Below are 16070 nucleotides of genomic sequence, written 5' to 3' on the forward strand. Positions count from 1 at the left end.
AGCAGTATCTGTACTTTCACTCAAGTAATGGAGTTGAGTACTTTGTCCGCCTCTGCCTATATGTCTACATTAATTATATAAGAAGATTCTGTATAAATATGCAACATTTCTGCCACAATACCACAGTTACTGTGTTACTACAGTAAATCAAAATGTTGGTGATTTGTGGATTGAAAAGTATTCTTACTGCATTGTTGTCGCACAATGTTTCTCCTATTTTCCGCGTTAGTGTTGCTGAGAATGTCAGCGCTGTTTTATCTGCCTTTGACATCTGTGGTGTAACCTCTGCTCCAAACTCAAACGCTTCTCACAGCGCTGTTTAGTGGTCTCGTGATCGAGATCAGTCAGCGAGTAAACGCATTTGTTCTGAGCTCGCGCTGCGCTGTCTTTAGGCAGAGCTAAAAACGGTCCGTGCAGCGCAGCTCAAACGAGTCGCGCTCTTCCGCTTTTGACACGTTTAGGAACACTAAAGAAATGAGCGAGCATATGAGTTATCAAATTGTTATCACTCGCGGTTTACTGCTACAGCTGGTCTAAAATTTAGTGCTGCCATCTTGTGTTCACATTGTGAAACTGCATAGGCCTATTTTGTAAATTATGCTTGGCGGGCCATATATAATATACTATTTAAGACAGCTGCGGGCCGCTTAAAATTCATCCACGGGCCGCAGTTTGGACACCCCTGCTCCAGAGCCTTCAGATTTCCAGCTGCATGTTGATGCTTCTCCTCTTCAGTTCACCACACTCATTTTCTATAGGGTTCAGCTCAGGGAACTGGGTTGGCCTGCAGGGCAGAAGCTTGGTTTTGTTCTCAGTGACCCATTTTTGTTTTGATTTTGATGTTTGTTTGTGGATCATTGTCCTGGTGGAAGATCCAACCATGACCCATTATAAGATTTCTAGCATGGACAGTCAGTTTTAAATGTTTTATCCATTGGTATTTTATAGAATCCATTATGCCATCTATCTGAACAAGATATCCAGCAGAAAAATAGGCTCACAACATTAAATATCCAGCAGTATATTTCATTGTACACATGGGGTACTTTTTTATCCCTGTGTGCACCAAACCCATCTTGAGTGTTTGCTGCTAAAAAGCTAATTTTTTTAGTTTCATCTGACCATTGAACCCAGTCCCGTTTAAAGTTCCAGTCGTGTCTAGCAAATAAATATGCTGGAGTTTGTTTTTGGATGAGAGCGTTTTCTTTTTTCTTGAAACCCACCAAAACAACATTTTTTTTTTTTAGGCTTTCTGACCCCAAGACTCAACTATTTTCTGCAGTTCTCCAGCTTGTCATCCTTGGAGTCTTTGGCGACTCAAACTCTCCTCCTCGCCGTGCATTAGGACGATATAGACACACGTCCTCTTACTGTATTTGAGAAAAATGTTTATTTCATAATGTGATTTTCCCCCACTTTCACTTTTTTTTTACTTTAATTAAAGGTTAGATTTTTTATTTTTTTATTTTGAATGAAAGATCAAGAGTGAATCCAACATTTGACTGAACTGCTTGCAGTAACGTACAGTCATGGCCAAAAATTTTGGCAGTGACAGATTTTGTGTTTTGCAAAGTTTGCTGCTTCAGTATTTGGTTTCTATGGTATACTGAAAAACAATAAGCATATCATAAGTTTTAAAGGCTTTTATTGGCTAAAAATTATAATCTCAGGATGTTACGTTATTATGTGATATCATGGACACACTCAGGGGCGATTCTAGGATTTTAATTTTAGGGGGGCTCAGCCCCCAATGAGGGTAGGCTATAATATATTTATATATATAAAATAATAATAAAAAAAGTTTGACTAATAGGGGTGGTATACACTAAACTACACTGGCTATATACCAAAAAGTATTCCACTGTATCGCATAGATCGGTATAACTTATAACTGAATAAGCCACATACAAATCTTCATGATCTCCCACACACCTGTTTACTGTACACACACAACATTTTACTGTTTGCTATAGCCCCCCTAAAAATGGCCTAGCGACGACCATGGACACACTTATATTTTATTGTAGTTTATGCCTACTCAGCTCATATAGGACACCAGAGATATCACATAATAACCTATATTAGGCCAAAAAGACTGTAAAGTCATTGTTTAAATTCCTGTTTGTCCTTGTGCCCTTGAACAAAGAACTTAAAAGTTGATCTGATTCACAAACAAGTAATTCTCTGTTTGATGTGTCCTATATTTAGTGTTCCAGTCGGCTCTGACACCTGATCCCTGATTAATGAGCAAATGTAAAGACAATTGGATGTTAGGCTGAAAAAAGGCGTATTTTAAGACCAGCTTTCAGGATTCTGTATTCTTTATTCTGCCGGATCTTGAGATCTGTGATGTTGCAACGTCATAATTTGTTATTTGTTAGAGGTGAGAGAAGTGGAGCAGAACCTGAGAGCCAGACTGATCACGTCTACACAGCCACTAAACAATCACAAAAAAACCTCAAAGAGATCCTAGACATTGTAAAGGCCAAACATAAGAACAATATAAATCTAACACAAATATTCTTAAGCACACAATTGTTGTTCCTATGCTGAAGAAACATTGCAAATTTTACAGCTTAATTTTCATCTTTGGCTGACGTCAATTATCTTATTATTATAAATAAGGTCCGCAGTATAGAAGCCAACTGTTGTTTGGTCTTTCATTTTTCTGCATCTCTTCTCCAGGTAAAACTCCTAAAATGTAAAAAAAAATAAAAATAAAAAATCAACACACACTGACTCACCTAAATGGCTTTTATGATGAGTAATTGTGGCTGCCATGTGACAATAAGTTACCAAATCATTATCTCTACGGTCCATTGACTGTGTCTTTGTGTGTAAAGGGTATTGTCATGACTTTTTTCCCCTTTATTCATGTGTCCTTTATACAAGAAATAAAGCAAGCAGGAAAGAAGACTGGCAGACTAAAAGAAAAAAGACAAAAAAAAGTGTTGTCATGTCTTAATATATTTTTAATGCTTGAATCCAAATGCAATGCGAAAACCTTTTGACATCCCTAGCAAAAAATAAATATACTGAAATGTATTTGAAATACATTTATTTCATGCTAAGTATACTACAAATACATTTACACTTTTATGTACTTAATAAAAATACCAGGCAATTGTACGTTTAGTATACTAATCTGGTATACTTAAAGTCTGCTAAATTGGAACAACTAATTTTGTACTTAATGCACTTTAATTGTGTGGAAGTAGTGCTGAAGTGCAACTAAAGATATACTGAATTATATTTGATTGTGCTAAAGTGGGAACTATTGCAAGTATACTTCAGGTACACTTTAAATATCTTGCATTTAAAGACCAACATAAAGACATAAAGATCATACAATCCTCATCAGTAGTGACATTAAAACACATTTAAGCTTAATATAAATGTAATGTAAATGCGATGGCGCCGCAGACGGCAGCCTCAGTGTTTGGCTCTCCAGTGTTTGTACTGTTTTTGTTAGTTTTTCCTGTATCCGATCTAGAAGCGCTTTTCATTAACTGTAAACCATTCTATTCGCCGCGGGAGTTTCACTCGGTCATTCTCGTCAGTGTCTACATTCCTCCGCAAGCACACATGAGCTCAGCTTTGTATTCCAAATAAAGTTTAATTATAACTTTTATATCATTAAGTCTCGAGCGATACATCAGTAAATATGTTAATATATTTGAACTATACTTAGTATGAAATAAATGTATTTTAAATATATTCCTTTTTTACTAGGGATTCAAAGACATCTAAGTTTAAATTTCACATGCCATTCCATTTTTCTTTCTTTTTCTTTTCTTTGTAAATTTACTTGTTGGGCTGGTTTGAAATTCTTCTAAACAAAATTACCAAATACAAAATAATATCAAAGGAGTAGAAATATATAAGTTTACTATATTACAAAAAATGTCTCTGTGACTTTTCTGACAACGACCTCATAGATGTTTGCATGTCTGCACAAATACACCTGAAATTAATTAACAATGCCTATATAACAATAATCACAAATTGTGAAAAATGTTCTCAGCAAAGTGGATATGTGCTTGACAGCTTTGCATACTAAAAAAATGTGAAGAATGAAAGATGACAAAAATGGAGGAGGAGCATTAAGAGAAAATAAGTGGGCAGGTGAGTGACAAACGAGAAGAGCAACTCGAGAAGCTTATAGAACTACACAAAAGGGATTTTAAAAGTCACAGGGAACTAGATTACCACCAGCATCCATTCTGCTAGCGAACAGAAGGACTGTGTGAAGATGTGGAGATTAACATGCGTCATGTTGACCTTGCTCATGTGTGCCAAAGGTAAGGTCTCATGGTACACCTATTAAAGTGAGGATATGCGTGAACAAAGACATATAGAAAAAGAGAGAATATATTTTTGCTTTCTTTGTGGCAGAGGGCATAAGAGCAGTCTAAGGGCTATGTTAAAATAATGATGCATTAACATGAAACTTGCAATTTGGTATCATACTGTATGTTGATTCATATGACTGATATTTAATCGTAAAATATGATTACAAATTTAGTTTTATATTTATATATATTTTGCAATGTAATTTAATCATGGAATCATGGAAAAGCTGAATTTTCAGCAGCCAGTACTCCAGTCTCTGGTGTCACATGATCCTTCAGAAGGCAGAAGCACAAGAGCATAAAGAGACTTAAAAAAAAAAACGTACAAACACTTGACTGTTAGTGTAAATACAAGTTATGCCCACCAACAAACGTGTTAACTGAGCTTGTACAGATTGAAAAACACTACTAAAATAAATAAAGTGTACATCCAGGTTCACAAGAACTATTCTTACATAATATACAGGTTTCTGAATTGTAATGATCCTGTGAGATAATCTATGTAAAATCTCTTTCCAGGTCACATTCTTTTTTCTTTAATAAATCATTCTTTCTTTGTTACGGGTACAGAAGCCTATAAATGTTTTACATTATGAGCCACACCTGCTGGGCATGTGGAATGTACTTGCAGGACATGGGGCAAATGCCATTAGTTGAATGGTTTGGGGAAAGAAGGCTGCTAGTTTTGCTTATTATGTGTAATTAAACCGGTTTGCCCAGAAATGTTTTCTGCATGTTCGGTCTCACAAGTTAATGGTATAACAAATCTACCATTGCAGTGCAGTGATCTATGGCAGGGTCATTATTAAGGGAAACATGAAAATGAAATTGTTCTAATGTGCACTTTATTTCTGCCCTTGCAGGTTCACATTCTCAGTTGAATGGTAAGAGCTCCTCTCATTCTTCAGACGTCAACATCAAGTCAAATAGTAGAAATATAGAAATACTTACAATATGTGAACAATCTCTCTTTCTCATAGTTTGTGGACAGGCTTCTCTAAACACCCGTATTGTTGGTGGTGTGAACGCACCTGATGGGTCGTGGCCGTGGCAGGTCAGTCTGCACAGCCCTCTTTATGGAGGTCACTTTTGCGGAGGCTCCCTCATCAACAATGAATGGGTGCTGACAGCAGCTCACTGTTTACCTGGGTAAGATTCTCCTAAACACACATATGCACCTGTTTTGTTTTAACGGGTAAAAAGACTGAAAGAAGGAAAGTGTTATCATGATGTCTTCAGATATTTTGTTTTGTTTGACATCTGAATCCAATGTGAAAACCTTTGGCATTCAAAGACATTTAGGTTTCAATTCCACATTTTTTAGGTTTCAGACCACATCACTGTCATGCTAATGCCTGCATACAGACCACTCGTTAAAGTCACCAAACCAGTTCACAAACAGATACAAGTGTGGCTGAGTCAGAGGCTCTTCAAGACTGTTTTAACACCATGTGGAAGAATTGACAATAAAGCAGACTTGAGACTTGAGACTATTACAAATTTTTTAAAAAGTACTTAATTATAATTTTTTTCTATTTCCTTCTTTTCTATTTCTTTCTCACGTTAACATTCTCTGACTGTATTTAGTGTCAGCACATCCAGTCTGCGTGTGTATTTGGGAAGGAGGACACAGCAGGGAGTCAATGCCAATGAAATCAGTAGAAACGTGAGAACGATAATCACCCACTCCTCTTACAACAGCTTCACACATGACAATGACATCGCTCTGCTCCGGCTGTCCTCCGCGGTCACCTTCAATAACTACATTAGACCCGTGTGTCTGGCGGCCCAGAACAGCGTCTTCCCTTCTGGCACCAGCAGCTGGATCACAGGCTGGGGAGATGTTCAATCTGGAGGTACAAACACATGCAAACCCATTAATTCATATATGCATTTACTCCAAAAATCACTAATTAATTGTTGTGTTTTTGGGGTTCAGTGAGCCTACCTTCTCCTGGGATTCTGCAGGAGACTATGGTTCCAGTGGTGGACAATGTTCAATGTAATACTCTGCTGGATTCTGGATCTGTTACCAGCAACATGATGTGTGCTGGTTTAACACAGGGAGGCAAAGACACCTGCCAGGTACAACAATTCTATTTTTTTTGCATTCATATTGTCTATTTAAGATAAATGCTTAAAATTAAGTAGCTCCATAGTATAAACATACACGTTACAAAAAAAAAAAAATTATGATTTCAGCAATGGTTGCCAGCCCAGAACATTACTGTAAAAAAATATGGTAGCAACATTTTAGTTTTTATGAATGGAACTAAACTTATAATTAATAAATAAATAAACATTAACTGATATATTCAACCTACTGAAGAACTAAACATTTTTTGTACCTTTATCACACACTGACAACCACCAAGAAACCTCAGGTGAAATACGAAAAACCATTAAGGTAACACTAAAATAATGCAATAAATATTTATTTGATATTTATTATTTATACATCTCCTTTCTCTTTCATCTTGTTCCTCTCTATAGGGGGATTCTGGTGGTCCGATGGTGAGTCAGCAGTGTACAGTGTGGGTTCAGTCTGGTATCACCAGCTGGGGTTATGGCTGTGCCGATCCCAACTCTCCTGGAGTTTACACCAGCGTGTCTCGATATCAGAGTTGGATCACAAACAACATTGGACAGAACCTGCCGGGATTTGTCACCTTCAGCCCTCCAAACTCATGCTCCTCTGCCAGCCTAAGTAAAACTCTCTCTCAGACACCTACACACAGTTTATACCCAATTAACAGAGGATACTTGTTTGACTAATGCTGGTTTGTGTGTGCAGCCTCAACCTCCTGTAGGGGGAGATGCAATGAGAAGTACAACAGTCACTTCCGCTGCAACTGCAATACTAACTGCATTTTAAACTGCTGCAAAGATTACAGACAGCGTTGTACCAGTAAGTCCACATTCATTTTGGTAATAAACAAAGAAACACATTCACACCTTTAATTGACTAGTCTCAAGGTGATTGTTAATGAATATATAAAGACAGTGTCTCATGACTTATATTTTTGTTATTGTGTCTCTGCAGTGTGAGGTGTGTCATAATTCCATGGAATTATTTGATCACAGGTTTATAATCACGTCACTTGCACAGATATCAATCAGATTATCTTCATCTGCTTGTTCTGCGAGGAGATTTTACTTCAGTACTGTTTTGGATGAGTTGCACAGTCAGAAACGAGCACCAATGCAAACGCAGTCAAAGAACTGCTGCACTGACTTCACTCAGGGGTGTAAATGCATATTATGTTCAACATTTGTTTAACAGCAGCACTTACCTCACTCCATTAGTAGAATCCCTGTCTCCTTTGTTTTTCTCTTTCTAGTTCTAGCATGCAACCAACAATATTAAGTGTAGGCACGGGCAACTTTTTTAATTTATTTTTTTTCCATTTAGCATTTGCACATTTCTTAAAAATGTTATGTATAACATAATTACTTGAAATATTAAACTGATGTCTTTCTTTGTGGTCACATTTAAATTTACGCATTTAGCAGATTCTATCCAAAGCAACTTACAAAAGAGGAACAAAGAAATTCATCAAAGAACCAACAATGTTGTAGTACTCACTGACAGATTTATTAGACAACTAGATTAGGAAAACCAGCTAGAGAAGAGAGTTTGAAAGGTAGAGAGGAGATTTTGTGTGTGTGTGTGTACTGGTTTAACTATACTTGTGAGGGCCAAATGTCCTCACTTATATTGTGAAATACTTTGACAACCCACTAGTGAGAATATTTGACTGGTCCGCACTAGTTACAAAGGTTTATGAATCAGCCAAAAGATGTTTTGATGTAGTGGTTGGGTTAGGTGATAGAAAATATAATTAACCTGATAGGAAATAAGTGGAAGTCTATGCAATGTCCTCACTAAGATAGCAAAACAAACAATTGTGTGCGTAAGTGCATAGGTTAAATTAAGAGTGTGGGGTGGTTAATTGCTTGCGGAAAAGGTGTATTGTTTCTGCTGACGAATAAATTGTGATTTCTTTAAGTTTAGCTTTATTTTTATCACACAATTCTTGACCATATTTAGTTTTTGTATTATGTACCTAATGTAGGCCTAAGTGTAATGATATGCCATGGCTTTTATCAGAATAGTTTAATACTTCAAAACACGGTCTGTTTGTTTTTTTTATGTTTTTTCCTGTGATAAATCTCTCCAGCAGAGGGCGAGAGGCACAGGTGAAACGAGTGCGTACTGCGTAGCATAAACCATACACTTCACTGACGCTAAACCCGATTCGGACGGTAATTGTTTCCAAAGACCATATAGGGACTTTGATTGTTTCAAATGGGGACGTAAACTATTTGTAACATTTACAGGGTTAGTCGGTGATTTTATTACAGTATTGTTCTTTCACCACCCGCGTAAACATCCCCAGCCGAATTATTTTCCTTTTTTTTTTTTTTACCCCCGAATCCGAATCCTACGGAGCCCGGGAAGTCACCTGTAGGAGAAAAAAAAAACAATCCGGGGCGACGGTTTTGCAATCCGTCCCCTCAGTTTATTAACCGTACTCACGAATTCTTAAACTGTTCCCTCGGTTTAACAAATCGTGCCCACGGATTAATAAACTCACGAATTTCCAATCCGTGTGCTCAGATTTTGTAATTTAAAAATAAAGCATTCATGAATTATTTTATGACAAACATTTTTTTTCTTAAAATAAACATTTAAGACATTTCTTAAATGTCTTAAGCGCACTCATTTATTTAGCCTATAAATTAAAATAATAATAATAATAATAGCTATTATTATTATTATTATTATACAAGACTATTTGTAGGCATTTTTATCACTGAGGTGCCATGTACATTTATTTTTACAGACGTCCACATGAGAAACAATCACCGTCGGAATAGGGCTAAAGACAGTGATAGTCTATGCGGCAGGACTTCAGCATAAAGTCTGGTCAGAGTCGGCACTGTGCAGCACTGAAGAGGGGCGTCTGAAGTAGCCTATGAAAGGGGGTGATGACGTAACGCAGAGAATCCTAGCTATAGGCTATGTGAAGTGATCCATTTAAGCTAATATATAAGTTACATTAAAGCTAAAAGTAACGTGACGCACATGTGGCCAACCCATACTCAGAATTTGTGCTCTGCATTTAACCTATGGAAGTGTGCACACACAGCAGTGAGGAGTGAAGACACACATACACACCGTGAACACACACCTGGAGCAGCGGGCAGCCATTTTTGCTGCGGCACCCAGGGGGGTTCGGTGCTTTGCTCAAGGGCACCTCAGTTGTGGGTATTGAAAGTGGAAGAGAGTGCTGTTTCTATATAACACAAAAACTTGCCTAGACCAACTTATTTGCAAATTCGACTCAATATCCATGATATAAATACGTTTTAGACCGTGATCCATTTAAGCTAATATATAAGTTACATTAAAGCTAAAACATAACGCACATGTGGCCAACCCATACTCAGAATTTGTGCTCTGCATTTAACCTATGGAAGTGTGCACACACAGCAGTGAGGAGTGAAGACACACATACACACCGTGAACACACACCTGGAGCAGCGGGCAGCCATTTTTGCTGCGGCACCCAGGGGGGTTCGGTGCTTTGCTCAAGGGCACCTCAGTTGTGGGTATTGAAAGTGGAAGAGAGTGCTGTTTCTATATAACACAAAAACTTGCCTAGACCAACTTATTTGCAAATTCGACTCAATATCCATGATATAAATACGTTTTAGACCATGAGATGTAAATATGTCTTGGATAGCCTAAACAATTTCAGCAGGTTTACCATGAATACAGAAAAGTTACTACTGCCAAATATACGTATCTGCTTTATAACACTCATTTTGCGCCTGCACTGTAAACCGTGACAATAACAACAGTGAAATAAAATATACACTCTAAAAACATCATTAAAAAATACACAGTACTGTATTGATATGAAGGAATATTCCGTAACGGTTGAGCAGGCGATGGTTGAGTTTCTATTGTTATATGACTATTAGAGGCAGGTAAAGCTGAACTCAATAATAACACAAATAATAACACAGCAAATAACACTACAAAATAGTACAGCACATCCAAATAATGGTGGGGCAGTCTCCATGAATGATTTACAAAAGAAATTAGCTTAACATATTGCAGATTTAGATTTCTGTCCAAAGTAATAGGCAATAAATAGTAGGTCCTTATAAAACATGACTTTGTGAAGTGATCAAATTTGCCATGTCAGCCCAATAACATGCTTCTCAAGCATAAAAAAGTCAATTTTTGCACAAAACCACCTCTTTCTCTTTCTACCACCACTTTCTTACTATAATGGGAATCACTGAATTTAAAAATTGAAAACACTAAACACTAAACTAAACATCTATCTATCATTTACAACATTTCAAAAACTGGATCTATCTATCATTTAAAACATTTCAACAACTGGATGTCAGAGAACATTCAGAATTTTTTTTTTCATAACTTAATTGGAATGTTAGCTAAACATTCTTAGAACATACTTTGATAAATTACTTTTGTTTTTCTGTTAAGTCACTTTGGATAAAAGCGTCTAGCTTAGATCAGTTAGGCTGATTTATTTTTAAATCATGCTTATCTGGAGCTTATCTTGAGCAAATACAGCTGTGCCATCATGATTTAGAGATTTAATTTCTGTGCAGCTTCACTTTAAATTTATGTTAAGTTCAGTATATCAGGCTCTCCTGCTACTGATCTGCTTAATTCATGTATAAGAAACTTTATGCACTAATAAACTGGCAGTATTGCTGTGATTAAGTACTATTTATCAGCCAAACTGCTTGTATATTTTTCGTGTGTATTGTGTAAACACTTTGTTCTTTGTCTAGGGATATTGGGCTGCTGTCATAAACCTTCATTTAAAAACCAAACTGACAATTATGTTTCAGCGAAGGTGGTTGTTAGAATTGTTTAAACAGTTTCAACCTTTATGACTTGTTATATAAAAGATGAACATACAGAACAATGAGCGATTTAAAGGATGATTTAAATTTAGCTTTATACAGTAGTTCCAGTTCTCTGATCTGATTAGCCAAGCTGCTTTCCACAAGTTACAAAAATCTAAATATTAATCTAAATGAATCAGCAAAGTAAAAGAACAGCAAGACGTTGGCCGACTTTCCTTTTCTTTCTTTTTTCATATCTATTGGCAAAATACCATTACTGTGTAAGTTTCTTCCAGGATTGTGCAACAGAGTTGGCTCACAGTGACCTCACATTTAATCAGATGTCTCAAGCACATGCACACATAACGTGTTGTGTTAAAACATCAGTACCAGTTATGAGACTAAAGGAGACGGTGGAGGCGTGGCTGTAGGGTCTATTTGACAAAACAGAGAACTGAGACATATGAACGCAGAGACAAATTGTGCTAAAAAGGGAACAAAGTAGGGATATCTATAAAAACCAAGGAGGAAACCATAGTGGATGGATGCCACAGCTGTTGCAAGGTAAGCCACTGATAGGAAATTATATATTGTTTTCTTTGACTAATGAACTGTTGTTAGTTTTGTAGTGTTGTTGTTAGTTTTCTATTGGCCTATATTATACTTCATGTCATTAATAATTGCTGGTGGAAATATTACCCCCAAATACATGCAGCATAAAATGGCCCTGTGTTAATATTCTTATATTTTGCAAATGTGCTGACAGACGGTTTAAAGGGATAGTTGAAAAATCTGTCACCATTTAAAGTCATTATAAACGACTTACTTTCTTCTGTGGAACATAAAAGAAGATATTTTGAGAAATGTCTAGGTGTTTTGTCCTTTCAATGGAAGTCAGTGGTAACCAAAACGGTTTGGTTCATCATAATATCATCTTTTGTGTTCCACAAAAGGAAGTCATACAGGTTTGGAACAACATGAGGGGGAGTAAATGATGACAGAATAATGTATACAATTTACTCTCGAATAATGATATATAACTATAGGATAAGTAACTATACAATGTACTGTAGATATTAACCAATACCACACTAAGAAGATTCGGCCGTGGGCACGAGGCCGCAGGTAATCACAGCCGTGGTGATATTTAAACCAGTGTGAAAGCCAGTGTGATATTGTTTTTAAACAACAGTTCGCTAAACAATATTGTTCAATATTGTAATATCGTTAATATTGAATAACTTACATTTTATACTGTAGATATTAACCAATACCACACTAAGAAGATTCGGCCGTGGGCATGAGGCCGCAGGTAATCACAGCCGTGGTGATATTTAAACCAGTGTGAAAGCCAGTGTGATATTGTTTTTAAACAACAGTTCGCTAAACAATATTGTTCAATATTGTAATATCGTTAATATTGAATAACTTACATTTTAGACATAATTTTACCTATTTTCCCCTTTCCAAACGAAGCCAGAGAAGAATTAAGTCATGCGTCACAGCTGTTGTGTTTTGAAGATTTAATATTAAAGATTTGTCACTTATCACCTACTGGTGTAACAATCTAACTGGAAGACTTGTTTTAAAATTAAAATAAAAAAAAGGTCAAAATGTAATTATTTGTGGTCTCGGTTTGTATTAAGAAGAGAAGGCACTCTTTTGAAATGTCCATATTGCTTATTGTCCATATAGCTCACTCTATTATGGTTGGGTGGGTGGGTATTCAGAGGTGCTTTAGGAAACAGGATGTGGTATGTAGTGACCTTAAACTGTGGCATTTAGTTTCAGAAAGAAAAATGAAACCAGCAGCCCTTAAAGTGACATGTAGACAATAAAACATGCACACAGGACAGCATGTGTGTGCTTACAATAATACAACAAAAAATGCGTGACTTTACATTGATTTTTGATGAATTTACTGTTTCGTGTCTTCTCAGGATGTGGAACGGCACGGATCCTCTGAGAAATGATACCTTTTCTTGTGCGTCCCCATCTGTCGAGGGCTACCGTTATTTTGGCGTCCTCTTGGGATCGGCTGTGACCATAGTAGGAACCATAGGGAATATTCTGACGGTCCTCGCCTTTGCTACTGATGCCAGCCTGAGGACACGTTTCAATGTTCTCATAGTAAACCTTGCCCTCGCTGACCTTCTTTACTGCACGATGCTCCAACCGGTCAGCGTTGACTCGTACCTGCACCTGCACTGGAGAGGCGGAGCCACATGGTGCCGGATGTTTGGATTCCTTCTGTTCCTGTCCAACAGCGTGTCCATTATAACATTATGCCTCATCGCTATGAGCCGTTACTTGGTTGTTGCGCATCGCACTTCTCGCTGCGCCCGTCTGCTCCTGTCCCACCGTGGAGTGGCAGTGCTCCTCATCTCATCCTGGCTACTGGGTCTAGCCAGTTTCGCCCCACTTTGGCCCGTCTATGTGTTTGCCCCGCAAGTGTGCACCTGCAGTTTTCACCGCAGTAAAGGGCGGCCTTACACCACCGTGCTGCTTTTCCTGTACTTCTTCTTGGGCTTGGGTTGTGTGGGCCTTTTCTACTTACTGATCTACCGTAAGGTGCGTGTAGCCGCTAAGGCTTTTCTGAAGTACAGGCCCAGTCGTCGCTCATCAAAACGCAAGCAGGCCGAAGCTGAAGCGGCGACGGATGACAGCGGGATCAGTGCTGGAGCTTCAACAACTCAAAGCTGTGAGATCAGTAATGATGAAGCAGGAGCGGAGCAGAATAGGAACAAAGCAGAGGAGAAATCCGAGGGCCACACAACCACAAAAGAACCAAAAAACTCCATTCAAGATGCCTCAAAAGACATAGAAACGTCTTCTAAACCATCTCCGATAACAATCCAGACCACTCCAGCTGCCGGCTCAGGAGAGGACAGTGAATTTAAGCGTGTAACTCGAATGTGCTTTACAGTTTTCTTGTGTTTTGTCGGCTGCTTTGCGCCATTTCTGCTGCTGAATGTCTCTGATAAGGCGAACCGTGCACCACAGGTCATTCATATGTTCTGTGCAAATCTCACTTGGTTAAATAGTTGCATTAACCCTTTGTTGTATGCAGCCATGAACCGGCAGTTTAACCAGGCCTACAAAGACCTACTACACAAAGCTGTACATCCATTAACCTGGATATGGAGGACCCGTCGGTTCACAACAAGTTAAGCGATAATTACAAATGTTATCCAAGTAATTTCAAAATGAATATGACTGAAAGCTAATGCTTTTTAAGTGGCCTTGTGCTGTAGATGTTCAGTGACCTCACATATTATGTATAATGAAATATGGAGCTGCACTCCATTCATTCTATGGAGAACATCACAGTTCTCGGGTTTATTTTTATTCATCTCCATCAGCTGCATATATAAAGCACAATTAAACCAATAGAACCAAATATAACTCAAAACTGCATGCCATATACATTTGATGTATTATGTTCTGTTTTATATTCCATTCACTTTCTATATTGTCAAATAGCTTGTACTTCTTTATTTGGCTCATTTTTGACTATTATGGTCCGAAGGCATTTCTTTTCAAGCAGTGGGATTTTCCAGTTCTAGCAAAGATCGGAAAGAAAATGTGTCTTTTGGCTTTTCACTGCAAACGCACAAACTTTCTCTGTTTCATTTCCTCATTTTTCTGTTTGCACATAGTCAGTAATTATGCGTGCTACCAAAGGAATGATTCATAATGACATTAAGAACATTATATTTTGTAACCTTACGCACAAATGAACATGGGAGTTTACAGCTGGGTGATGGAGACAACAAGGACATGCCTTACTGTTTATTACCTCACATAGGAAACCACGAGAGTTTCTTAAATCCTCTTTTGCTTGCTGTGTTGTTTCCATTTTGATATATTTACTCTTTAAGCTGGATCTCCAGAATATGAAATAAGTTGTATGATTTTATTTTTAAGTTTTATTTGCAGTTCTTTGACATGTAGGTGGATCTGTAACGTGTATATTGCACATCATATCAGTGTTCTACAATTAAAATATGATTCAAAATGAAAACATGTATTATGATTTCTTTCTGAATTGCTCCTTTTGAAATAAAGTAACTTAAAATATGTAGTAAGCAAAAATACTATATTGAAACTTGCTTCTGGCATATTTGTTGGCTCTAATGGAGATTAAGGTTTGAATCTGTCCAGATCCCATTTTTATCTATTTTAATTTTATTATGTGTTTTTATATTACCATCTCAAGTCAGCTTCCAGCTTTTGTAGATCTTGACACAAAACCAAGCATTTCGCAAGTCCAGACAAGTGTCTGTAAAAATTCTTGACATTGCAACAAAGGAGGAGCCATATCATGACGTCAAAGCTAAGGTTATATTGTATTTAGAAATTTAAGATCATCAGGCAAAAATCCTGGGTATCATGCTCATGGATTTCAGAATGGCCACAAGAGTTAGTTATTATATAAGTCACACCAATTCCAAATTCTGTTTGTCTATATAAAAGGCATGTGTACAATGGAACATGGGACAAATCCAATTTTGTCCCTGAGTAAGGGAACGGATACGGTCTTGGTAAACTAAATAGTTTTAACTTAACACAAGTTTTGCCAGATCGGTGTCTTGGTTTTCATTTAGAATGACATTATGACAGACTTATCCCTCATTAGATGTTTTATTGGACCAATATTGTACCATTGTACTCATATTTCAACTCTACAAAGTCTTGTTAACAGATACAAAACATATTACAATAAGGTTGACAGTGGACACAATGCAAAACTTGGTTACATGCATTTGAAACAAAGTCTACAAATTCAAACAGAAGTGCTCATGAGGTAACTAAATCTAA

General features: G+C 37.3%; 2 protein-coding genes across 2 annotated transcripts; both read left to right on the forward strand.

Annotated features, from left to right (window-relative positions):
- The first annotated feature begins 4252 nt into the window (after positions 1-4252).
- On the forward strand, positions 4253-8001 carry LOC107667370 (trypsin-like). Its single transcript, XM_016459014.1, has 8 exons — positions 4253-4301; positions 5216-5236; positions 5333-5501; positions 5940-6208; positions 6292-6437; positions 6846-7059; positions 7147-7260; positions 7396-8001. Exons 1-8 carry the CDS (start codon positions 4253-4255, stop codon positions 7398-7400), a joined length of 987 nt encoding a protein of 328 aa, XP_016314500.1. The 3' UTR covers positions 7401-8001.
- Positions 8002-11629: 3628 nt separating this feature from the next.
- On the forward strand, positions 11630-15262 carry gpr84 (G protein-coupled receptor 84). The gene is made up of 2 exons (XM_016459013.1): positions 11630-11813; positions 13190-15262. Exons 1-2 carry the CDS (start codon positions 11791-11793, stop codon positions 14418-14420), a joined length of 1254 nt encoding a protein of 417 aa, XP_016314499.1. The 5' UTR covers positions 11630-11790; the 3' UTR covers positions 14421-15262.
- The last annotated feature ends 808 nt before the right edge of the window (positions 15263-16070 follow it).

The sequence above is a fragment of the Sinocyclocheilus anshuiensis genome, unplaced genomic scaffold (assembly GCF_001515605.1).
Source record: "Sinocyclocheilus anshuiensis isolate Anshui unplaced genomic scaffold, SAMN03320099.WGS_v1.1 scaffold964, whole genome shotgun sequence".
NCBI lineage: Eukaryota > Metazoa > Chordata > Actinopteri > Cypriniformes > Cyprinidae > Sinocyclocheilus > Sinocyclocheilus anshuiensis.